The following is a 25,214-nucleotide window of genomic DNA, read 5'->3' as shown; positions in this document are numbered from 1 at the left end:
GGTGTATTGAACACAGTATGTTAAGTATGTGAAACGCTGGATATAACAACTATTTATTGACCCTCCTTTCTCATCAATGACCTAAAGCAAATGAGAGGCAGTTGCTTCTCAGGCCTGCTGCAATACCTTTTAATCATCGATATTGTTGTAATTGTTGAATTGTTGTTAAGTTACATTTGTCTAGTTTCCTTAATTGATCTGATTACAAACTACCAGAAATAAAAAGTCAAACTGGCAAAAAACTTCTAATATCAGTGGAGATTGAATCATTTTGAACACTGAAAGCAAGCAGACAAGTCCTGTCTAGTACAACTGAATTGTTGCCAACTATTCTATTCAGAACACATCCAATTCAGTCAGGTTAGTTGTCTAGCTGATTCAAATCCATTCATACAATTTCAAGATTGGTATGGTCATTTCACCTCCCATTGTTATGGTTAAATAACTCTAGCTCAGTCTCATCTGACCACAGTATAATTTCCCAAAGTGTTTATTTTATTTTATTTTTGTTAGCAATTAGCAGATGTGCTTTTTGCACTATTCATACAGCTTATTTCTGAAGATTGTACAGGAAAGCCTTGTATGCATCACCCATTGAATGAGCATTTAGATTGTGAAAAGTACCGGTATACACTGAAGGAACCATGAAGAAGGCAGCACTATCAGCTCTGTAATGTTCTTATAGTAAATGGGGTCCTGTTACCATTCTTACCATCCTTTACTCAGCCTTTTAACATTTTTTAACAAACCACATTTATCTTTCACAAGGACCATTCCTATGGCTTTCCATTTCTGGCTGTAGAGAAACATTGTCCAATCTTCCAGATAACTACAGTACCTTTCTCCTTATTCATAGTAATGAATAATCTTGGTTTGTAGTCAGTGAGGAGTTGTTCAGAGCCCCATATTTTGCCACTCTCCAAGGCAGAGCATAAGGCATTAAAACAAGTTTGTGCTGCAAAGGTGAAGTACCCCAAAAAACAGGAACAACATATCTGCTTTAGCTAGGATACTTATTGCACTGACAGTGTGTGTGCAGGGGGGAGTAGCAACACATATTGGGCAACTTGTGAATCCACAGCTTTTCTGGACCACACACAGTGACTTTTTGAGATGCCTGGACACTTTGTGAGTGTGTGTGTGTGTGTGTGTGTGTGGGTGATCTAACTTTGGCTAAATGTATTTAAGCGTGTACTGTATGGTTAATATAATTTCAATTATGTGTGTAATGTCAGCTTTATCTTGCATCCACAGTTAGTCCCTTTGGATGTGGTTCATCCTTCTTGGTGGTATGCAGACATTACACGTACCTTGGACACTGTGGCTTTTGATAAATCACAAAGACTTGACGTCTCGGTCAAAGATGGAACAATTGCACGCGCACCAAGAATTTCTCCTTTTTGAACTCTGATACCTCACCCATAATGTTGTGTGCCTTGCAAAATGTTGAGCAAAACTGTGCTCTGTGCCCTGCTAATTGAACCTTCTCACTTCACCTTACTGGTGCAATGTGCAGTTAAAGAAGATAGGCCGACAGGCTGGTCGACATGAGCCATGAAACTTCCCACACTAAAATGACAGGTGTTTCCATTATTTTGTCTAACCCCTGTACATGGGTGTGGTTCAAAACAGAGGTCCAGATTACCATCTCTTTCTTCAGGAACGGGTTTCTCTTCATGCATGGCCTCATTAGTCAGTCTCCTGAAATACAGTACATTGTAGTCAGGGATGGGCAGTATTGCTATTACATCTAATTGAAATACATTTTGAAATACAAAATACTATTTTGTATTTTTATTTCATATAAGTGAATAACATGTATTTGTATTTTGTATGAAAATACTTTCCTCCAGTATTTTGTGTATTTCACAAAACTACAAATACAAATACTTTGTTCTAAAGAATGTTATTACACTAAAGAATGTTATTACTATCAACATTGCAGTTGAGAGGGTAGAGTACTTTAAATACCTTGGTGTTCACATCACAAATGACTTAACATGGACAAACAACACACACAACATCATTAAGAAATCCAGGCAGAGACTGTACTTTCTGCGCCTGTTGAAAAAGTTCAAAGTTTCCACACCCATCCTAAAAGCCTTTTACTCCTCAGTAGTGGAGAGCATCTTAACAGGGTCCATCATCACCTGGTACGGAAACGCCACAGTGCGTGAACAGAAAGAACTACAAAGGATAGTGCGCTCTGCTGAGCGCTGTATTCGTCAACCTCTGCCTGCTGTGAAAGACATATACACAAAGAGAGTGCTATCTAGGGCCCATAACATTCTCAAAGACCAGTCACACCCAGGATATGGACTATTTAAAAAAATGAGATCTGGAAGGCGACTGTGCTGTCACAGAGCTAGAACTGAAAGACTGAGAAAGAGCTTTTTTCCTCATGCCATTTGCTTACTGAATTCCTCCTAATTACTTTGATTGAACACACACACACACACACCACACACACACACACACACACACACACACACACACACACACACACACACACACACACACACACACACACACACACACACACCTTTTATTTTTATTTTTATTTTATTTCTTCTTCACCCTTCTTCTGCACACTTGTTTTGCAACGGCCATGCATTTCATTACAAGTGACACGAAAGTGTCTCTATGTACATGACAAATAAATATCCTTGAATCCTTGAATCCTTGATACACAATATGAACACATGATGGTGCTGTAGGTTAAAAAGTATATGAATGCCCCTATCTGAATGGGAGGTACATGCTTGGGCTGGATCTCAAATGGCGCACTTGTGCACTTCGGGCACTATGTTTCAGTGCGTAACTAATACGGCATACGCACTGAAACATGAACACTAAAGTGCACAGGTGCACCATTTGAGATTCAGCCTTGGATTTCTTAAGCCTTGACTGAACAGGAAGTTCAATTTGTTTCAAGGTGATTGGCTAATCATTTAATTCATTCCTCAATGAGGTGTTAATGTTTTCCCCATGTCATTCAAACTTGCTTTCAGTTTGCCATTTAGGGCCTTTTGTGTAGAATTGAGATATTACCTGTGCATATTGTTTTAAAACTAGCTGTATAAAGTGCGTTCCAATATGCAACCTTGCTTCCTCCACTTCTGCTTGTGGCCTCGTACCAGGAAGTAATATGTCGGGATGACATCACTGACAACAGCATTACATTTAAATATCTCATAACAGCTTAACCCTTGTGTTGTGTTCATAAGCTGCATACACTTGTGGTGTTCGGGTCATTTTTGACCCGTGATAACAAAACTCAGCCATAAAATACCTAAACACACTAGTTATCATCAAATTTTGTTTTTCATCTCATGGTTAACTTGGTATGTATTCATATCCATGAATATTACTTTATGGATTCATCTTTTTGACTTTACAGGTCTTTTATCTTACATTATGCAAATCGTTTTTGATGACCAAAACTATCAAAATCTGCATACATTCACTATTAATACCTCATAAAGTGATAAAATTAGTGATTATGTTGTCCTTGTATTACAGTTGATATGAGAGTACAACAACCCCCAAATTTATTTTATTAGTTTCTCTCTAATATTAAAAAATATCATCAATAGTGGCATTTGTGGTGTTCGGATCCAAACCAACCCAAAGAGATTTATAGCAGGATAAAGACCAAATGTCAACTTAATTAGTTTTTCAGTGCATAAAATCAGTGTTTAAACATGTTGACTTGGTGTTTTTCAATATTTATATGATTTTAGTGTGGTAAATACACAAAATAACAATTCTGTCAATCACAGCTATTCCGCCAATATAATGCAAAGATATTGGAAATGAACACCTCAATGAACATGAAAAAAGTCACACTATTCATCTAAATCCCCTATGCCATGAACATGGACCATTATGTCATTGCCACATCAACTTTATATAAAGTATAAGACCAGTTCTACATGTTTGGGTGCCATTATGAATTTTTGATACATTTTTTGGAAAAAATAATGTGCAAAAATGTATTTTGCAAACAAATGTGCAAAAAATCTCATTATATAATGCAGAAATGGATTCCCTGACCGTGAAAACATATGAGTAGACACCAGAAATACATCTGTACTCCTTTCACAACAGGAGATATGACGTATTGTAGTGTATGGGCAAAGGGCAACCAACAGCTTTTCAGAAATGCATACAACAACCAAAAATCTATGCCGGGTCAATTTTGACCCCGAACACCACAGATGTAACTTTTTTTTTTTTTGGACCTTTAAAATTTTTTGTATTGAAATGATTGTGACTGAGGATTAGATGAAGCCTTATTCCAAGAAAATAAAGGAAAGTGTGTTTTTTCCACACTAAAACTTGAAAACGGGTCAAAAATGACCCGAACACAACATAAGGGTTAATTGTAAAGTCTTTGTCTCATTTGCAATTGGGATGGTGAATGAAAAACAGTCCCCTAAACGTTGTGTCAAGAGTGAAGGGTGACCAGTTGAGAGATGTTCTTATTTGCAGGCCTCATAAACCGGCCTCATCGCCAACGTTGGAATGCGAAGCTGTTTGAAAAATTAGTTATGATGACACAGCCTACAGTATATCTCCCTTATATAGTATTATTCAACTTTTTGGTCTTGTGTTTTCCCCACTGGGATGATTACTTGGCCTACAGCAGGGCCTCTTTCTTTCTTGTTTGAGCTTTTGTTTGTTTTCTAATCATCATTTAATTTCTCAGAATTTAATTATTCAATTAATTTCATTGTGTAAGTCAAATTGGTAGTTTTAGTACACAATGGCTTTTGTTGTATTTGTTGTGTATTTTGTGTTGTTGAAAATACAAAATATTGTATTTCAATATTAGATACTGTTACAGTTATGTATTTTGTATCTTATATGTAACATTTTTTGCTGAGTATTTTGTATTTGTATTGAAAATACATGTAACTGTATCTTTGCCCATCCCTGATTGTAGTAACCCTTAATTAAACCTACAGAATAGCGTGTACACAGAACACAATATATGCCACTTATGGTACTGTATTTTCCTCTCACATAGCCTACCTGGCCTGAGGTCATTTTGCGACTGATTTATGGCATGCTGTTCCTATGATCTTTGCCTGTTGATATACATTTGACAGGTGAGGTGGCCTCACCTGGCACGCTATGCGGATCTCATGCAATTCTGTTCAAAATTCTTCTCACCTCCTACATAACAAGTATCCTCACCCCATACAATCCCGCCTGCACATTATGCTCCACTGACACACTCCTCCTTACCATCCCCTCCACACAGCTGCGCACCATGGGCGACAGGGCATTCAGTGTTGCTGGCCCCAAACTATGGAATGTGCTCCCGTAGTCAGTTCGTCAATGCTCTACACTGTCCAGTTTTAAATCTAAACTTAAGACGCACCTCTTCACTCACTGCATATTCATTACACCACAGACATGCACTTCCACTTCCTTTAATTATTACTTTATTTTCATTTTATTTGATATACATAGCCTATGTATACTACTTTATTCTTGTACAACTATTTTTATTTTATGTTTTAATTATTCTATTTTTTAGTTGTGATGTATAATTTAATTGATGCTGTTGTTACTTTTTCTACTGTTCTTTTCTTTTTCTTCTGTTTTTATGTAAAGTGACCTTAGGTATCTTGAAAGGCACTTAAAATAAAAATGTATTATTATTATTATTAATAATAATAATAAGGACACTTGCTGACATTCCCTCTGTGATAATGATTCATAGCATGGTACTGTGTTTGTTTTTGAACGATGAATATCTTGTCAACCTGGTGCACCGTCATCGTGATTGGAGTCACAATAGCCTATACTATTCACCTGCCGTAGTTGTGTGGATGGTTACACGAGGCAGCCCAAATGATCAGTTAATCCACAATGAGTGTGCAAATTATGATTGGCCTACCTTGGGGTGCATGCTTTCACTGAATGAATTGCAATAGTAGCTCCCATGGAACAGGTTTTTTTTGGGGGGGGGAGAGAGAGAGAGAGAGAGAGAGAGAGAGAGAGAGAGAGAGAGAGAGAGAGAGAGAGAGAGAGAGAGAGATTGTGGTTGGTGCTATAGGCTGCCACAGGTGCTATATACAGGGTGCGATTTGTAGGGGGGGATGGGGGGGATTGTCCCCCCCTTCTGGTCTTGATATCGCCACTTTTTCATCACAGTTCAATGTAATTCCATTGATATTGCTTACAATCTGAAACATATCCCTCCTTCTGGTTTTCCGACAAATCGCACTCTGGCAATATAGGCTACAATACCGGTATATATAATAGAATGCAGCTGGTGGATTGTGTCATTGTGTGTCCATGTGTGGTCCATTGCTGTAGTAGCCACCACTGCCCAAAAGTTTGCCTTTAAACTAACTTTTGTAAAAAATAAAATGGGTCCTGAAATTCAGAATGGAGCCAAGGGGTGGCTGCATAACCATAACGCTCTGTAGGGATCAAAAACTTCAGGAGAATATCCCATAGATTGCACGGGGTGCTGGGATTTAGTCAGGGGGTAGGTTTTATGGTCTACAGTAGAAAACCAGAGCAAAAAACCTGTTGGCAGCTATTCAACCGTTTTGTATGAAATGGCACCATCTGGTGGTGTACATTGAAATTTCGCTGAAGAGGAGTCAGGAAACAACTATACGGAGTACGCCCACTTCTAAATGTCAGGGATTTCAGTATACCCACTTAAAATTGATTGATCTTGATTTATCCATTGTTTTGAATAGCACAAATATATACAGTATACCCACTTCAAAAAATGCTCAAATATACTGTATACCCACCATAAAAAAGTAGACTACACCACTGGAATAGACCAACGCAGATTTTTGGTAATACACAATGATATTCAGCAATGTATGATAATGTTGATAGTTCAAGGTGATCTATGATAGAATGAGCAACTCTGGCTTCCTATTAAAATTATTTATTGATATTTGGTCAGTACATGAAAAGGATTGAAATCAGAATAAACTGAATTTAGCATGTCTTTGAACAAAAAAACAAAAAACAAAAACAAATAAAACACGTCAAACAAAATAGTCTCTGGCATTATGGGGAACGTCATGAAGAAAGAGTTAAGAGCCGACTGCTAGAAACAGACAGAACCAGAACAGCACGACTGCACACTAGACCCAGTGGCCTCATGACTTTTAACCTTACAGTGGAATAATATGAAGTGGCATCACTTCTTAATGAGTGGATGACACGACGCCAGTAAAAACCAGTGGTGATCAACCATCTTTGCGACGACATCAGATAAGAGAAAGGAAGAAAGAAAACGTTTTTTTAAAATCAAAGCACTTGCTTACACCAACTGAACTATCCTTCCACAGCTGTCATCAACAGAAGCAAAAGAAATGAAGAAGAGTTGAGAAGCCACAGAAGAGGGAAGAAAAAGCATGAATGTTGGGCATCTCTTTTGACACTGATGCCAACGTGGGTTGATTTTAACGTGTAAAGTATAAAAAAGGGGGGAACACCAATGACAAGCGAGTTAACACTACAAAACAGAGCCTGTTGAGGAGCAGGAGGTGGTGGTGGTAGGTGTGGCGCTGCCGGCAGCCGTGGCGGCGGTTGCCATGGAGTCCAGGCCGTTGTGCGCGGCAGCGGCGGAGGCCGAGGAGGAGGCGGCAGCGTGGCGCGGCCCAGCAGTCCTGCTGCCCTTGGCGACAGCGGCAGGGGCCTCGTGCGTGTCGGCGTTGGAGTCTGTATCGTTGGAGTGCAGGGCGGCCGAGGCCTCGCTGCCCGTCGGGGAGTCCACGCTCTCATAGCCCACGCTCAGCTGCCGCTCCAGCCTGTCACCCCCGGCAACCTGGCCGGCCCCCGAACCCGAGCCCGCCGACGCCGCCTCCTCCGAGTGGTTGGACAGTTTGGAGCACTCGCCCGGCGGCGGGCTGGACATGGCCGATGGTGAGGGAGGGAAGTCTTCATCCACGCTGCTGCTGCCGCCTTCTCTGTACAGCGCCGCCGCTCCTGAGGACGCACCGCCTCGCTGGCCTCCTCCTCCTCCGCTCCCATTGGCCGGCCCGTTGGACACCCTGCCGCAATCTTTTCCCCCGCCGCCGCTCGCCAGCTCAGTTTGGCTGCCGGGATCGGAGGAGGTGGAGGGGGAAGGGGGTGCAGTTCTGCTGGGCCCGCCGGTGGTGGCGGTGGCGCTGCTCTGGCCCTGCGGCTGCTGGGACAGCTGCTGTCGCGTCTCTTTCAGCTGCTGCTGGAGCGTCAGGATGGTGCTCTGCATGCCCTCCACCTCCTCGTCCAGCTGGATGATGAAGTCGTTAAGCTCTGCGCACCGCAGGCGTGTGGAAGGGACGGGAGGCAGAGAGGGCAGGAAGGAAGCAACACACGGAGGAAAGAAACACAGATAAATATCAACACCCAAAACATTAACACTTTCAAAATGTATATTCAACAGTTCAAAGTTCCACAGTTGCACAGCTTCTAGGTGCTGGTAAACGCAGGAGTGTTCAATACTTCAAAAGGAAGAAGTTTACCACACACTTTCTTGACTTTATGCTCGTTTATCTAGAGCGCTCTAAATAAACGAGCATAAAGTCAAGAAAGTGTGCGGTAAACTTATTTCTTGCTTGGATGGGAGGGTGAAGCAGATACGAAACACACTTTTACATGTAGTTGACATGCTTTAGCCCTGTACATACTGATCTTTATCTAGACGTATATATCCATCTTTGTAGCTACATAAAAGGAATGCCTACATGAAATTTAACGATGCCATCAGCTGGTCAGTGGCCTAAACTGGCTTGTCAACAAGTACTAAGAAAAAGTAAAGGATAAATATAAACGAAAAAGACATCTTTTTGAAAGTCACTTTGGTTATGAAGCATCTGCCAAATGCAATGTAATGTAATCTAAACAATGACAAAAAAAAATCAAATAAAAATACAATTAAAAACACAAAGCTTTCAAGACCAGACTGCCAAACTCCAGACTCACCGTCCTGGCTGCTCTTGAGCTCCTCGCTGTACTTCTTCTGCAGGGCCAGCTCGGCCTCCAGCTGTGCGATGCGGCCCTGCGACAGCTGCCTGCCCAGCTCCTGGTTCTCCTGGATCAGCATGCGACACTTGCTCATCAGCTTCTTACCCGTCTGGCTGCAAAGGAGAGAGGCCTGACATCACGAGGTGAACACAGGAAGAACAAGCAGCCAGCCAGACCAGACCAGACCAGCCCAGGCAGGTAGGTACTGTAGTCACGCAACGTAGGCAGGCAGGCAGGCAGGTAGGTAGGTAAAGGAGGTAGGTAGGTGGGCAAGTCCTTGAATTTCGAACTCAACATGGGTAAGTCCCTTTACCCCGGTGTGGCTACACCGGGCTTGGAAACTGAAGTGGTCCGCTCCATTGTTAAAAATTTGCCTCCGGTAAAAAAAATAAAATAAGAGAATGAAACTGGGTATACCAGCTCTGAACACTTGGAGAAAAATGTCTTCAAAATAACGCGAGCAGCAAACAGTGTCCAGTCCCCCTTCCGTTCCATGCCTGGTGTAGCCATTCCGTAGGTCCAACCAGGGCCATAGAATCTCACCTACACAGTCCTCGTCATCCCCTCACAAACAAGCGACAGAATGGACTGAAAATGACAGAAAATTAGTCAACATTTTGAGCCCAACTCATAAGCCCCAGGGGCTCACTGCAGCTTCCAGTCCTCCTGACCCATTGGCCTTGAGTGTAGCTCAATATTTCTCACTGGTCCTGTAAGCTCCATCCCCAGGTCTGTAACACAAACCCGCCCACGGCTGTGTAGACTGGAACCACCCTGAGCCAACCACACGGCCAAGGACTTTGGAGCAAAGGCAACAGAAAAGTTCTGACTTGAGATGCATAACCATTATATTATCTAGATGCAAAACATACAAAAACAACACGACTTCAGTTTAGCCCTTCAACCACCAAATTAAGTCAAATAATGCTTCTCCGTTAACTACCCAACTGGGTATGCCTGCATCATTTCCATAATAGACTACACAACCAAATCAAGACTTGCATTGACACCTAAAGCCCAAAGCACCATCGTTTTAGACCAAATGTGTGTGTAAGAACATCACCAATACCACTGAAGCCCTGACGCAAGTGTTTTAACAAACAAGCAGGGGCTCAGACTCAGAGCAGGCCAAGGGTACTGCTAAATGAAGGGCAACTTTCAGTAACTGCATCTTCAAGAATTAGCTTATGGGTAAGCGAAACAAATTCAAAAGCCTGTGTTATTACCGTACCTTGCTTGAGGGAACAGGGTATTTTTCTTTAAGTGTCAACAGGCCGTCATTCCCGACTAGGGCTGGGTAAAATACTCGAGTTAATCGATAATCGATCGAATCGAAATTCACATAATCGATTCACAGGGCACAAAACCGATTTTTTGGTTCTTCTTATTTTTGTTCTTTTTGTTCAATTTAGATCTATGGAAAAAACCCTATAGGTATTGGTAAATTAGGCTTAGGCCTACTTATTACAAATTAGCAATCTGTTAACACAGTCAAGCCACAGCCCTTTGACATTTTTATATAAAAATTAGTGGTGGGCCGTTATCGGCGTTAACGTGCTGCGATAATGTGAGACTCTTATCGCACGACAAAGAAAATATCGCACGTTAATCTATTCTCAAAATATGGGTTTGGAGTCTTGGTATGCACATCACCAGCGTTTCATTAACAGACGCTTTCAGACTGCGCTCCAGTCGCTTTCTCCTCTCCACCTGTTGCTTCAGCAGACCTACTAAATATGAACAGTGTTTGCATGCTGAAAACATTAATCCCTCTGCCGTGGTGTTGTTTGAGTGCTTTTTCATAAGTGGTAGACTAAAGAGATGTTATTGTTTGAGGCGAAGCATATAGACATTATTGTGTGTGAGTAGCCTACCAGCCCGACATAGCCTACATTTCCTCACGCATTGCATGGAACACATAAACAACTTCCAGAAATCGTGCCTGTGCCATAATTGCAAAATATTCCGTGCGATATGCATTTTGAAGATTGTCAAACTGAAACTGCCAATATCTACTCTCGCTGAATGTTTGTGTTACATTCGCGCATTTGCGACTCCGTGAGATATTCTCATGTCAGACGGTAATAAATCTCGCGCTTGTCGCGCTTGATTTTTTTTTTACAAACTGAATTAATTTCGAGTTGTAACTCCTCTGGCGTTCTAACTCTGAGAACTGTCAGGTTTAGGCCAAATCGCCGTGGACCAGTGCTGTTGGTTCTAGATAACCAGTAGCCTGCCTCTGCTGAGGGCTGCTGAGTTACTGTGCGCAGAGCTCCTCCCTCTCTTAAAGGAGCCGCTGCTCTTTTTAACAGTCAGTGACAGATTCTCTCTCTCTCTCTCTCTCTCTCTCTCTCTCTCTCTCTCTCTCTCTCTCTCCATTAGAAATGCTGAATTGTTGAGGTCATTTTGTTTAAATAGCCTAAATGTTTGATAGATTTATCTGTATTTGCCTCTACAACTTATAGCGCCGTTCATTTTGAAATTTCAGTAGGCCTATCTTATAACTGTAAATGCTTCCTAACATATTGGACACACTTTGCACATATTGCAGTGAGTTTTTTTCATCACCAAGTATCAACATGACCATTTTTTGAAGATGAGATGCATTTTGGAAAAAAAAGATGAGCTCTGTTCTAATGCGCCATCTGTCTTAAGAAACCCCAAGGGTTTTTTCGGCATTATTTCGCTAGCGCGCCATTTCTGAATGAGCCATTTTGATATAGATTAATCTAGATTAATCTAGATTAATTTCAAAATTACAGTGAGATTAATCTAGATTAAAAAAATTAATCTATGCCCACCCCTAATAAAAATAAATCCTGGCACCAAGAAGGGAACGGATTGAATCGATTCGGAATGAATCGAAATTAATTGCTTCAAAGCCCTAAGAATCGAAATCGAATCGATACAGGAATATGGCTGCGATACCCAGCCCTATTCCCGACATCAGGTATTTGCTGCAACAGATTATACCCTTAGAAGATGTGTTTAGACACCTCAAGATGAAGACATTACCCCAGGTTTCTGCATCTGGCAGCAGCATCACACGACACAAACACTCAACCATTCACTCAAACATCCTTGACACTTAACTACCATTGGTGGGATTTTTTTTGGACAATTGGGTCATTCTGGTTTAAAACCGAGCAACATTGGCAAACAGAATACACTTTGCTTGTCACACTGGCTAATCCGTATGTGATATCAGTAAATTATATTCTGTTTGCCAGTCACCCCATCACAGTTTTCTATGAATTAATAAATTATATATACCTCTAATGGCATGATGTTAAAGTTTTAAAAATTCACATAAATTCATTTAGCATTTCACAGTTAACACACTTGATCGAAAACAGCTACTACACATTTACCTGTGGATTACCTGGAAAATAAAACAATTAGACATTTAACAGCCTAAAGATGAACCCAGAGGCTATGCCTGAGCCCGAACTTCAATTGTGAATTTAGAATGAGCTTCCTTAATACCTTAGCTTGGATAATTTAAACAGCAGTGCCATTTGACAATGTCAAAACAGCTAACATTTTTTCATGACCAAACATTTGCATTGAACAGTAAGAAATATCTTCCCACGTACAGCAGTGTGAAGGTTAACCCAAAAGTGTACGATGAATGGTAACAAGAGAAACATTGTTTTTTTTTTTGTTTTTTTTTACTTCACTGCTGTACGTGAAAAGGCACCCTCAAACAACAACAAAACATAAATTCAACACAAACAGAAAAAAAACATAAATAGAAAGAACTTGGGGAAAAAGACACTACCGTTATGTCGCGTTAACCAAAGTCTTTGGCGAATGGAGGGGTTTGGCTCCTCCCCCCAAGAGTCTTACATCATTGTCTCTGGCTCCTCCCCCAAACCATTACATCACTCGGAGCACCGCCCTCCCCCAGCACCCGCAGTCTTGCATCACTGCATGATCATGACCCCTCTGTATTACATCACTCTAGTGGCTCCTCTCTCTCTGGAGAGTTATCTGGACACGCTACAGTCCTTCCCAGATGTTTTTACAAGTCTCATGACATAGCGGGGTTGAAGAGGAACAGGGAGGGCCGTATGCATTCCACTGTCAACCATTTTTTTTTAAAATCAGGAATGTCTCTTTAATGTCTTTGGTTTTTTTTTTTTAAAAAAGGGTTCAATTGGTGGATTTTAAATCACTAAAGTTTCTCACAGTCTGGCCCGTACTTCGACGTCTCAAGGCCACCACCTTGAGAGCTCTTTTTTCTGTGTTCAGTTAAAACCCGATAGAGCAAAACTGGCTAGCATGAAGCAGTGGGTGCGCAGTGTGTTTGAACGGGGGGGTTTGTGGGGGGGGAAGGGTGCGGGGGGTGACGCTCCTGACGCGACCGCCTCTTCAGGAACAGTCCCGATTTCCTTCTGGCCTGCACGTGCGTACGTCACCACTGGGGGGTGCTGAAACAGAAGTCGCCTGACCAAAGCTGATTGTTTTTTTGTTCAGTCAGTGCTGTGGTGAGGCTTTACATTACAGTATGTGTGCTAGTGGAACAGTAGTACAGAAAGAGAGAGAGAGAGAGAGTGTCTTTAGAGTCTGGGGGATTTTAAACAGGTCTGAGTCTCAAGACGGGGGTGTAACAACATGGCACAGCCACCATCTCCCCCATACTGCACTCCTGCAGAAGAGAGGGGGGGACGTGAGTCAGGAAAAGTCTTGACTGCTTTTGATTGTTTGCGTGCTGCTCTTTTTGTTTTGTTTTTTGGAGGGGGGAGTTATTTTGGTTGTGTTTACCTATCAGGTGTAAATTTCCAGGCACTCAGTTCATTTTGGGCTTGCTCCAGTTTGTCTTTAGTCTGTTCCAGTTCGGCCTTCATTTTGAGGAAAATTAAGTTGATGGCAGGGTCGACCATGGAGGAGCGGAGCTGGGCGGCACTGGGCTGCTGCACTTGCTTCAGGTACTGGATCTGAGTCTGTGGACCAAGGAGGAAGAAGTCAGTGAACGAAGTCAGAGGCAAAATCACCTCACAGTATTACCAAGTTATAAGATAAACAATAACATGCATGTAAATATATTCCTTCATTTAAAATCCTGAGAGAGAAAAAAATATCACCAAATCCAATTCGTCTAATACCTACGCAATTACATAACTTATAGGCCATAAATTAATGAGCATAGACAACTCCATAGCCTAAAACCATGTCACTTTCAACTTAATAATACTGACCGGTAATACCGATACCACACTCTAGTGCAGGGGTGGGGAACAGATGTCTCGAGGGCCATTTGCTGCCCTTGAAGCCATTTCATCCGGCCCCCCACATAATTTTTAGATTATGCAGCTTCAAATGAAATATGACTTTAAGGAATCTTAGAAATTACATTTGCAATACAATTAATCTATATTCAGGGGGCCTAGTGAAGGTGGGGTCTGTTGTAAAGGTGGCTGCCTTAAATATAGGCCTTAAGTGCAGGGGGAAATCCTGGTTTGTGTTTTCAGTACGGCCCTTGGAGGACATTTACGGCCCTTGGAGCAATTTCAAATGAAAAAGATTCCCCACTCCTGCTCTAGTGTAACAGCAGCAGTTTTGCAGCAACTTCACCGTCAGACAGAAGTGGCCTACATATGTTTAGACACCTGCGCTGCCTTCATTTTAATGAGAAACATATACTGCAACAAATGTGACGACCACCTGCTAACTGGAGGAGTGTCAATAGCAGCTATGAAAAATTTAACAGTGTTGACAGAGCAACAGCATCACACTCTGCGTGTTAGATATCGCTGTCTACAAGAAACCTTGTAATCACTATTTCCTTAAGTTTAAGTTGGTTATTAAATCATTTATCATACATACATGCTCATGGAGACTGACCAGTATTACTGATGTAATTATATAATGAATAAAGATCAAATATAAAATAAAGCGAGAGATTTTTCCCCATTTGCTAAAACTAACAGCCAATACAGAAGACAGATTATATGTGCACTTTTTTAATGCAGAGGTATAGTTAACGTCTACACAGTGCTTCAACCTTCACTATGGGTAAGGACTGAGTCTAGTACTAGAACTGAGGAGTTCTCAGTAAGATGTTCACTTAAGTTCTCCCAGTCCATGAATACACTTCATCAATTAACGGGAGAGTGAATCATTGTGTGGAGAACCTCACCATAATGTAGGTGTGCTATCCACCCCCAATTGGTAAAGGATAGGTTGTCCGGTGCATCATGTAGGATAGTGTTTCTCAACGGGGGCGGTACAGCCCCCCCAAGGGGTGATTGGGAGCTCTAGGGAAGGAGGATAAAGCTGAGAGATGGGGGTGGGGGGGCTTTAATTAATTTAATGTTTTAATACTGAGGGTGGCATCGTCAGGCTTGTGATTTGGTCAAGGGGGCGTTGGAAGGCTTGTGATGAGGCCAAAGGGGGCGTTTGTTCAAAAAAGGTTGAGAACTACTTATGTAGGAGATCTGCAACGTCAGACTCCTTGGCCTCACATAGGCAGACAATGTTTTCACATCAGACCCTGTCAGTTAAAGGACTGCATCACCTACCAGTTATCCAGCCTCAATATATGGGTGGTTATGAAGTTACAAAACAATCAGTAAAAACCTTAATGATGATTCTGTGGTTTTTGCCCCGCTTCACTGCCCGCACTTTACTGTTGACTGGGCCAGTGTCCCTTCTAAGCATTTCTTTTTGATTTATGATTTTGCTTTATGATATCAGCATGAGAGATTTTCTGCAGCCCTCTACCCAGACCCTGAGTCTGCACTCGGTTCTTGGCCTTGAGAGGGGGCGGGGGAGGGAGGGGTAAGTTTACGAAGCTCCATGTGCATTCCTAGCTTGAGACAATCCAGACTGTTGAAGTATGTTTAGGGTAACAGACATGGCCCTGCAAAGCATTATCTTCAAGACAATAACACACAACACCCACAAAGTGCTGAAGCTGTAGGGCTAAGATAACCTACAGGAACAATGCTGGTGACTGAGCCATCTTACCAGATTGTGCACCAGTTATACATTTATTTTAAGCTTATAGTGCCCAGCACTAACCATTGTGTCAGAAACTTGATTATTCATTGCCAATCCCACTCACTTCAGGGAGCTTAAATTTGTGATTACAGTTTGATTAACATGATTTATGAAGGCACCAACAGTGAGATGTATTCTTCAACAAGTAATACTCTACCAAATGTCCATCGGCTTGAGGTTATTGTACATATTCCACAGTGAATTTTATTTTGACGACAACCACTTCCATTGTATTGCAGAATAAGCAAAATCCCAGTCTGGAGCTGTTCTACAAGCTTCTCCCGTCTGAAAGTAATGGCGGTGGAGGTGCCTCTGATGCCTATGTGTAACGGATGCCAACTGGAAGAGTTTGGCATAGAACGTTAGTAAACCTCCCTTCCGAAGCCTCCTACAGTAGCGGTAGCGATGTTGAGCTCATCGGCATCGCGCTGTGCCTTCCATGCCCGAACTGGAGCGTTGGCTGATAGGTGATGGGTTTGAGCCCAGAGTGGCAAATTAGTGCAGAACATCTCAGTTACATATGAAGGGACATGCTGAAGTGAAGGTCTCTTTGCCCATGGATGAGTATTGAGGCAAGGTCACGATGATGATGATGGTAGGGTCCCAAACGGAGTCCAGGTTTGACACTTACTGTGCACTCTTGCATCTCCTGTTCCTTGGTGGCCAGCCGCATCACCAGGATGTTCTCACGCCGCGCAGACTCCTGCTGCTGCTGCTTCAACTTCTCCTCCGACTCCTTCAGTCCCGTCACATCATTGGCTGCAATACGATACGTAGACGCAAAGGGCCGTTAGTCCAATAAAGAAAACATGGAAGTGTTTACTTATAAAAACACAACCAGCAAGGCCTACAGCCATCACAACCTCAGCTACTCGAAAGGATTGTTGCTTGCCAGTTAGCAACTTAGTTGGTTGTTTATTGGAAATTGCATTGCAACTGACCAAGTTGCAAACCTGGCTAATGAAACTTGAGAAATGCACTCTGGATGTGTATGCTAACCAGAGTGTGTGTACTGCATATGCAAAGTAAGGCAGGATAAATAGGATTTAATATTTGCATCTGGCCATGACAGAGTATGAGCAGACTCACAGTTTAAATCGGCATATTTCGCTTCAAGGACCTGGACATATGCTTCATGTTGCTTCCACCTGCAAGTAGAGAAAAAAAGTATATTTTATGTAGTGCATTCACTCTGATTGCTGTATGGCACACTGATCAAAGACAGGCTGATAGCAGGAAACGTCAACGAACCTGGCACACAACTCTTCTCTGTTCAGGGTCTTCAAATCAGATTCACTAAGGCGAACCTAAAGGAGAAACAAAAACAAACATTGCAGTGAATAAACAAACTGAAAGACAGAAGAGAAAAAGTACAAGAACGACAGCGCCAGTCTGATATAGATAAAACATCCATACCTTCTTGGGGAGAGGTTCTTCGTTAGTCATTCTGACGTCTAGAGGGGGAAGAAAAGAGGGAAAATATAAGTAATTGGAGTGGGAAACCCAAAAGATAATCAGGTCAGAATGCAACCGCACGGTGCCAACTTCTGCCAAGGCCAAGCACCCAAACTCGTTTTCGCGGTTTCTTGCCGTGCCCGTCTCTGAAGACACGTGGTTGGTTAACACAATTGTTATTATTCCTACTTTCAATTTAACTGACATGCAAAGTGGACACCCATTACGTAGTAATTTTGGTTGGATAGTTTCACACACCATGGCCAAGAGAGTCAGCCAATTTGTACAATGTCGCATATATGACATGATGATCAGTACCAACTTAAGATACAGGTCAACAAAAGCCAATTGAGGCTAACATTTACTAGCTTCCACCCTTCCCAATAACATAGGTCAACCCTGAGAACCCCATCTAGTAGCAGACTGGTAGTTATGCGTTCTGCCAATAATGATGTAGTGACTGCAATCTAACATTTGCCCGTTTACTCCCAACTATTACGAAAAAGAAATACTAATAATTCCGTAACACTAGAGTTAGCTGACTGTCACATAAGAACGCATTGCAGTCTGTAGTGTGAGCAGTTTATCGTTAACCTTAGCACGACCATTGGAACTGTGTGTGGCTCCTCGGTCAGTATCTGGACAGGCTATTTACCTGAGGTCTCACAGATTTGCTCACAAGGCCCGACACAACTACGGGTATAGTTCTACACAGTTAGGGCCAGGTACCATTTTTTGGAGTAGCCTACCACACGAATTCAGTGCAAAAGCTTTACTTAGCGTCCGCTAGTATGCAATCAGCTAACCGTGGTGAGGCGGCACTGGTGCGGTGCGTGGCTGCATACCCAAACGCAGTTGCAACTAAGCCTCTCTAACCAGTTCCAAATACCAAATGCAACCATCAAACCGGGAACAATTTAAACCTATCGAAACAAAGCGCTCCAAATATGTTACCGTTATAACGTTTAGCACTGGTTCGCAACCAGCCGGCTGCTCCGTTAACAATTTCTTGCTGTCACAAAATGGCGGAGAAGGAAGAGACTCGACAAGAAACCCTCCTCGTCTTTAGCTTGCTAGCTCAGCGTGCCCAAATCAATTGACTCGGAAATCTCAACGGCAAATTAACTTACCAGACCCGATTCTGTTGTCCAGCCTAAAATCCAATTTTAGCAAACTACTGATGGCTAAATGGATGAAGGAAAAGTAGCTGCGTTGTGAAGTTGAAACGATTATAGTTCACACGAATTCACTCCTGCCGCCATCATCCGCGCGAGGAGGAGATTCAGCCGCAAAGCATCATCAGCTCACAGACAGTGCTAAAGGGGCGGGGCAGGTTAGAGGAAAACACAGTGGACATGGCAAACAAACTTGGCCGTCCAGTGAGTCTGCTCTGCTTGGGGGTTTGAGACCAAACACTTTTGTGCCATTACACTTTTAAATTCGCTCTTGAGTAATACACCTTACAGTGCAGGTTGAATTAAGATTATACCCAGAAAGTTACCTCTGTCACCACACCAACACCTGCAGTGGTCAGGTCATCTATCGGTCAATAAAAGCTATAATAGTTGTGCAGTCTCGATCCATTGGTAATTAAACAGATAAAAACAACACCTTGGATATTAAACAATTACGAACTATTTGTAGTTGTGGTCTGTTTAGCCATCATTCTGGACGGCACTGGTGTGGGTTGAATGAAGAAAAACAAGACGCTAGCATGAATGGCTAACATGAATGGTAACGCCAATTATTTTGACAGAGATGGGGTGAGTTGGGCAATTCAAAAAAGGTCTTTTTTTCTTTTATTGTCTCAGGTGCAAGTTACGCTTTTATTACTTGGAATTGTACATATTTCTATGAACACCGTTGCAGCACTGACACGGATCACACACATAGCCTAATTTATTTAATATCATATAAACAGTCACCCCTACTCTGGGTCTTGAATGGTACATGCCGATGAAGTTGAATTTTCAAGGGCAGGTTAGAATGGTCTCTGAAAAGGTTCAGCCAGCGTGTTAGCAAACTAGCCAACCTTTCTGTCTTGTTCTTGTCATCTTTGACTGGACTAGCATGACCATGCTATGCAAAGTTGGGTTTGTTCGTAGGTAAGTTGCTGTAAATTGTTTAGTGCAGTGTCCTCGATTGAGAAGAGTAAGAATTTACACTGTCCCTCTTTGAATCCATCGGGTGACTTCGCCACAGTGCTGGAAACGCTGGTTGAAGTTTGACAGCTTCTTGCTATGAGCTGAATAGTTTCTACAATTCTAGGATAATGCTGCCCATGGTGGATTCCACAAGATATACGTTTGTAGGCATAGAGATGTGTGCGTGCGTAGGCTACTGTGAACTTTGACTGGATATTAGCAATTACCTTTCCAACCATCTTTATGCAGCCATTATCAAAGAGAAATAGTTACGACATTGACTTGAATTTAACATTACCAAAGCTGAACACCACACAGTCTGTCTTTGTTAACCTGTCACCTGCTTTGTTTTTATTTTCGTCCATGTAAAAATGAGCGGCATGGGCTAAAAGCAAATTACACAGCACCTCCTCTCCAAGACCCGCTGTTACGTTGCTGAATTGATTAATTTGTGCGTCTTAATTTTCTTTTTAAATCAGTTTGCTTATATTAAAAACGTATGCATCTGTGCACAGTGTTCGATGAAGCACCTTGCAATTTGCCATGAAAAGGGAGTCCTCCTCTCACTCGACAAGAGCGGTCTGGCTGTGTGTTGTTGGCATGACCTCAGGTGAACTTGATTCTGACTGCCATTAATCCCCTCACACAAATCTTCACGTGGAGTGACTAGCAGTTCTTGGAGAGCTGTTGCATTTTAACTGGGGAGAGGTCAACGGTGATTCCCTCCTACATATGGTTAATATAGGATGTGTGTAATGTCTGCTGTATTTATGTATAGTGTATGTATGCTACTGGACTAATATATGGATCAATAAATGATACTCTACTACTTTACTTTTGATGGAATTGGAAATCAGAGCCGTATATTAAGACATTTCTAATTATACGGCTCTGTTGGAAATGCTCTTACCTCTCCTTCCCTCCCACGGTCCCACCGAGTACTGATGATAACTGCTACTCTCCCTCTTCGCCATCCAGGTGCGCCACCACACTGACCCCATCTCTGGGTGCCCTTGCCTCGCGGCAGAAGCACACTCTTCCGGACCTTAGGTACGACTATGGCGCGCTGGAGCCACACATCTGTGCAGAAATCATGCAGCTGCATCACAGCAAGCACCACGCCACCTACGTCGCCAACTTGAACGTCACCGAGGAGAAGTATCAGGAGGCCTTGGCCAAAGGTGAGGGTCCACCACTGACACAACCTCTGCGGTGGTGATGTGTGTAGCACATCACAATGTTGCCACAGGCGGACCCCCACTGGGGGTCACCTCTATGTTCCCACAGCCCATTGGTCCCACAGCTCGTTGGTCCGACAGCTTATTTTTGCTGCTCCATGTTCCCACATTTTAAAGAAATTATTCAAATATAGGCCCTATGTTCCACAACTGCATCTTCACTTCCCACATTTCTGAGTAAACTAAGAGAACCTGTCTTTCTACCCGCCATGGGAGATGGGTCCTATATTGGAATAGATTCTTTGAAATGTGGAAACATTGGCCAACAGGTATAAGCCGTGGGACCAATGGGCCTAAAAATCAATGTTAAAAGTCTTCGTGATGAGGGACCAATGGGCTGTGGGAGCATAGACGCGCTCCCCGTATACTGATACTACTTGTGCATTCCTAAATGGTAGGATCTTCTCAAAATGCCACTGGGAGTCAGCTGCTTCCCACCTCAAAGCATTCCAGACAACAGGTCAAGCAAACTACAAACATGGAGTGTGAGAAATACCTGCCTACCAAAGATGTGAGCTATGTAAACAAAGTAAACTTCGATTTTCAATGGTGAGGAAGTCTGTGTACTACGACATGGCCACAGCTCAGCTTCAACAGCCGTTCCAACGCATTTCAGCAAGTAGGAGGTCAGAAACAGTCTAGCTCCCATCAGTCTGGAATGCACCGTAACCGGGACGGAAATGTGAATTGAGTGTAAGCTTGCAGATGAAAAGGTCAGGCTAGCGTTTGCCTACTCTTCACCATTTCTCAATGACTCGTGTCATTAACTGTGTGTGTGTGTGTGTATGTGTGTTTTTACAGGTGATGTCACCGCACAGGTGGCGTTGCAGCCGGCGCTAAGATTCAATGGTGGAGGACACATCAACCACACCATCTTCTGGACAAACTTGTCACCCAACGGAGGAGGAGAGCCACAGGGTGAGTCTAAAGAATGGGGTGAACATGGGAGAGGGTCACTTCCCGGAGTGACCGTCCGGGGGTATTCCAGAATAAGTTAACCTTGAGGTAGTGGTAAATCGTGTAATAAAAAGATGACACCCATGGGCTATCTACTATTAGCAGGTCTTTTACCACTACCTGTAGGTTTACTTGGCCAGTTTCAACACTTAAACTCTATAGGGGTGTTCCAGGAAAATGGTTAAGTTGCACCAGACTGCTCTGGAGCTCAGCTCCAACTGCAAGCCTCAACGATTCGTCAAGCCGGAGGTCAGCTGCCATTGTTGCAGTATGTATTCAGAAAATACACACTAGCGAGATAAATTGACCTTGGCCAGTGGGTAGAGAGTCTGGGTGAGGGAGAATGCACTTCCAAATAGGCCAGTTGATGCAGACATACTTGTCATACTTTAATACTTTAACATGCGTTTCATGAAGACACTGTTACAGTTTTTCTCGATTGGTTTGGCTAATTTCTCGAAACTGAGATGACATTCTCAAAACAACAACAAACAAATCTCCAAACCAACTTGCAATTTCCCACAACAGAATGGTATTTTTCATTGCTTTCATCAAATTTCAAATGCTTTGTACATGTCTCAAATGTTTAGTACATCTCGGCAGATGGCTATGAACAAGTACCCTACAGTTGACACATTGAGCATACATTTAGCACATTTTCCAAATGAATTGACCTTTCTTATCTAAACGAATTAGACAGTTCTCAGTGTCCCCAAAGCATGTCAGCATGATTTCATTGTGTGAGTCATCATATGCAAAGTAGTCTACACAATTGTCAAAACAGTCAAGAACATAATATTTTAAGAATTTATTTACTGTAAACAGTAAATTCATGACAGTGTTCAACAGGCCAGATGGTATTGTAACTTTACTAGTTTGTAGAAAATAATTTTACAACCGTGTATACTACAGTTTCCTCTGTTATTTGGCTAATTTCTTGACATTTTTTCAAACGGCATTCTGTGGAAGGAATTTAGTTTCGACACACGGGTAAACTGTTTTTGGAGTGATATGAGCAAGTGATGAGGATCCATGTAGTTATGCTGAACCATCCAGTTTATTTTGACAGAAGGACTAAATGAATGCAAATGAGCCAAAGCAATTGAGAAGGATCTATACCATTTTGATGGTACTGAACATTTATGTGGGAGAAGGTCTAGTGCTGATTCTAGAATGAGCTGTTTTGGGAGGTATATGACATTTTGCTAGTTATCTGATCTGTTGTGCAGAAGTGTAGGAATGTTTAGCCAAATGACCCAAAATTTATAGAAATGTCATCTCGTTTTCAAGAAATTAGCCAAACCAATCGAGAAAAACTGTAAGTATAGAATTGCTTTCAGGCACTGCAATCAGTATTATTATACTACTATATAATCAGTATATTGTATTACCAATTTCATACACCACACTATTCACACAAACGTGCAAACTGCTTGAGGCTTATAACCATGTGGTGATGTGCAGTGACTGCATAATATGGTTATCTGATCTTACACTTGTGTATTTGATCGCGTGCACGTCAAAGCTGAGGACGTATGAGCTATTTTTGTTGAAACATATGCGCACATCCTATGCTTGCAATGCTTAGTGTAAATGTTGACTGTCACAATTCCTCATATTATTCTGCTGTTTTTATAAGAATCATGCTTAGGTGCTTTGGTGTATGAAATGCTCTAAATAAAACTGACTTTACCTTCTAGCTGCTCACTTCAAAGCTGTGGGCGTATTGGCCTACTGTTGTTGCTTACGTGTGTGTGTGTGTGTGTGTGTGTGTGTGTGTGTTTGTGTTGTCTGTCTCAGGGGAGCTGATGGAGGCCATCAACCGTGACTTTGGTTCCTTCCAGAAGATGAAGGAGAGGATGTCAGCCGCCACGGTGGCCGTGCAGGGCTCGGGCTGGGGCTGGCTCGGCTTCGAGAAGGACAGCGGACGCCTCAGGATCGCTGCCTGTGGCAACCAGGACCCGTTGCAAGGCACAACAGGTGGGATATCTGGCTGGGTGGGTGACTGTTGTCTGTGTGTGTGTCAGTGGGACTGTCTCTGTTAAGGGTTCTAGCCTTGCTAGGACGTGAAACGCCTGGTGATTGGATACGCCGCGGAATTCACCAAAGAGTATCCAATCACTGGGCATTTCATGTCCTAGCCAGGCTAGAACACTGGGCATTGAGAAAGAACCAGTGTGTCTCTTGAGCGCACTTGTGCACTTTGGGTACTATGCTTCAGTGTGTAGGGAGCTCACGCTGAAAATGTAGTGCACTGTAAGTACCTGGATGCTGCCCTTATAACGGTACAAAATGCAGTGCGTGAACAATGGACTCACTAATGCGCACACTAAACTGCCACCATGTTGTTTACATAACGGGAAGAAATGTGACGTTCTGTTCAGTAGAGGACCAACTTCTTCATGTCAAGCCAAGTATTGTATGTGACACACTTACCATTTGGTGTGAAGAACATGTACGCACGAGAGCCGTGCAACATAAACAGTGGCCAATCGATATGTTGGCAAGCTAATGCTGTGCTAGTCCATCACTTCCAGTAAGAGCACAACGTTATTGTTCCAAACTTTCCCACAACCACGCACTAAAGACCTTAGTGCAATGACGAGTGAGACACACAAAAGTAAACGGGATGGGGGATTCACAAATCCCCCTTTGTGCCACTAAAGCAAAAATTCCACCACGCAGTTGTATTGTCATTACCGAATGCTGCCGGATTTTGTGTACAACCCTTTCTTTGATCTTGGCTATTCTAATGGTGGCATTGAGTATACCACAGTACATGCGGATTATTTATTATGACTTGGATATCCATCTGCACTGGCCTCCCTCTGTTCTGATTCGTTCTGCTTCTCTCCCCTTTAGGCCTGATCCCTCTCCTGGGTATCGACGTGTGGGAGCACGCCTACTATCTGCAGTACAAGAACGTGCGGCCAGACTACGTCAAGGCCATTTGGAACGTGGTGAACTGGGAGAATGTCAGCGAGCGTCTGGCACTTGCCAAGAAGTAGACCCCAAGTTTTACACTTAACCTCCACACACCCCACCCCACACCCAGCCCCTTGTCCCATTTCTATGGCTTCAGGACGCACAAATGCCCCTCACACCACCCCCATGTCTGTTACGGAGAGTGGTAGGGAAAGGTGGAGAAAGTGAAGATGTGAAAAGGAGAGAGGGAGAGACCTGGTAGGGATGGAGGGGGGTGCCTGCTATTTGGCAAACCAGATCAAAGTAGATGGAGTAACTTTATAACTGTTTGTCACCAGACAGTAAATCAACCTGATGGATGTTGATGTGAATGAGTCATGATTTTCAGTGTATTTAATTAATAAAGTTTTATTTGAACTATTTCTGCTTCTCTCGAATTTTGACATTCCAGTTTCTAACTCCACAAAAAGAAGGCAGAAAGACTTCATAAAAA

The 25,214-nt window shown here is 42.6% G+C and overlaps 2 protein-coding genes across 5 annotated transcripts; one reads left to right on the top strand and one right to left on the bottom strand.

Annotated features, from left to right (window-relative positions):
• Window positions 1-6,912: 6,912 nt before the first annotated feature.
• Window positions 6,913-20,522, bottom strand: wtap (WT1 associated protein). 4 transcript variants are annotated; one of them, XM_063223369.1, is made up of 8 exons: window positions 20,132-20,522; window positions 17,419-17,456; window positions 17,254-17,309; window positions 17,092-17,150; window positions 16,634-16,761; window positions 13,765-13,943; window positions 8,956-9,110; window positions 6,913-8,286 (listed from the first exon to the last, which is right to left on the bottom strand). In XM_063223369.1, the coding sequence occupies exons 2-8, from the start codon at window positions 17,446-17,448 to the stop codon at window positions 7,505-7,507; spliced, it is 1,389 nt and encodes a 462-aa protein (XP_063079439.1). In that variant the 5' UTR covers window positions 17,449-17,456; window positions 20,132-20,522; the 3' UTR covers window positions 6,913-7,504. The 4 variants fall into 4 exon arrangements, with proteins under 4 accessions (XP_063079439.1, XP_063079438.1, XP_063079435.1 ...); XM_063223368.1 differs by lacking the exon at window positions 20,132-20,522 and adding an exon at window positions 18,959-19,176; XM_063223365.1 differs by lacking the exon at window positions 20,132-20,522 and adding an exon at window positions 18,588-18,775.
• Window positions 19,416-25,141, top strand: sod2 (superoxide dismutase 2, mitochondrial). Its single transcript, XM_063223370.1, has 5 exons — window positions 19,416-19,562; window positions 20,580-20,782; window positions 21,641-21,757; window positions 23,597-23,776; window positions 24,659-25,141. Exons 1-5 carry the CDS (start codon window positions 19,528-19,530, stop codon window positions 24,802-24,804), a joined length of 681 nt encoding a protein of 226 aa, XP_063079440.1. The 5' UTR covers window positions 19,416-19,527; the 3' UTR covers window positions 24,805-25,141.
• Window positions 25,142-25,214: the final 73 nt, after the last annotated feature.

The sequence above is a fragment of the Engraulis encrasicolus genome, chromosome 18, assembly GCF_034702125.1.
Source record: "Engraulis encrasicolus isolate BLACKSEA-1 chromosome 18, IST_EnEncr_1.0, whole genome shotgun sequence".
Classification (NCBI taxonomy): domain Eukaryota; kingdom Metazoa; phylum Chordata; class Actinopteri; order Clupeiformes; family Engraulidae; genus Engraulis; species Engraulis encrasicolus.
This window is presented reverse-complemented; position numbering and strand designations above follow the sequence as displayed.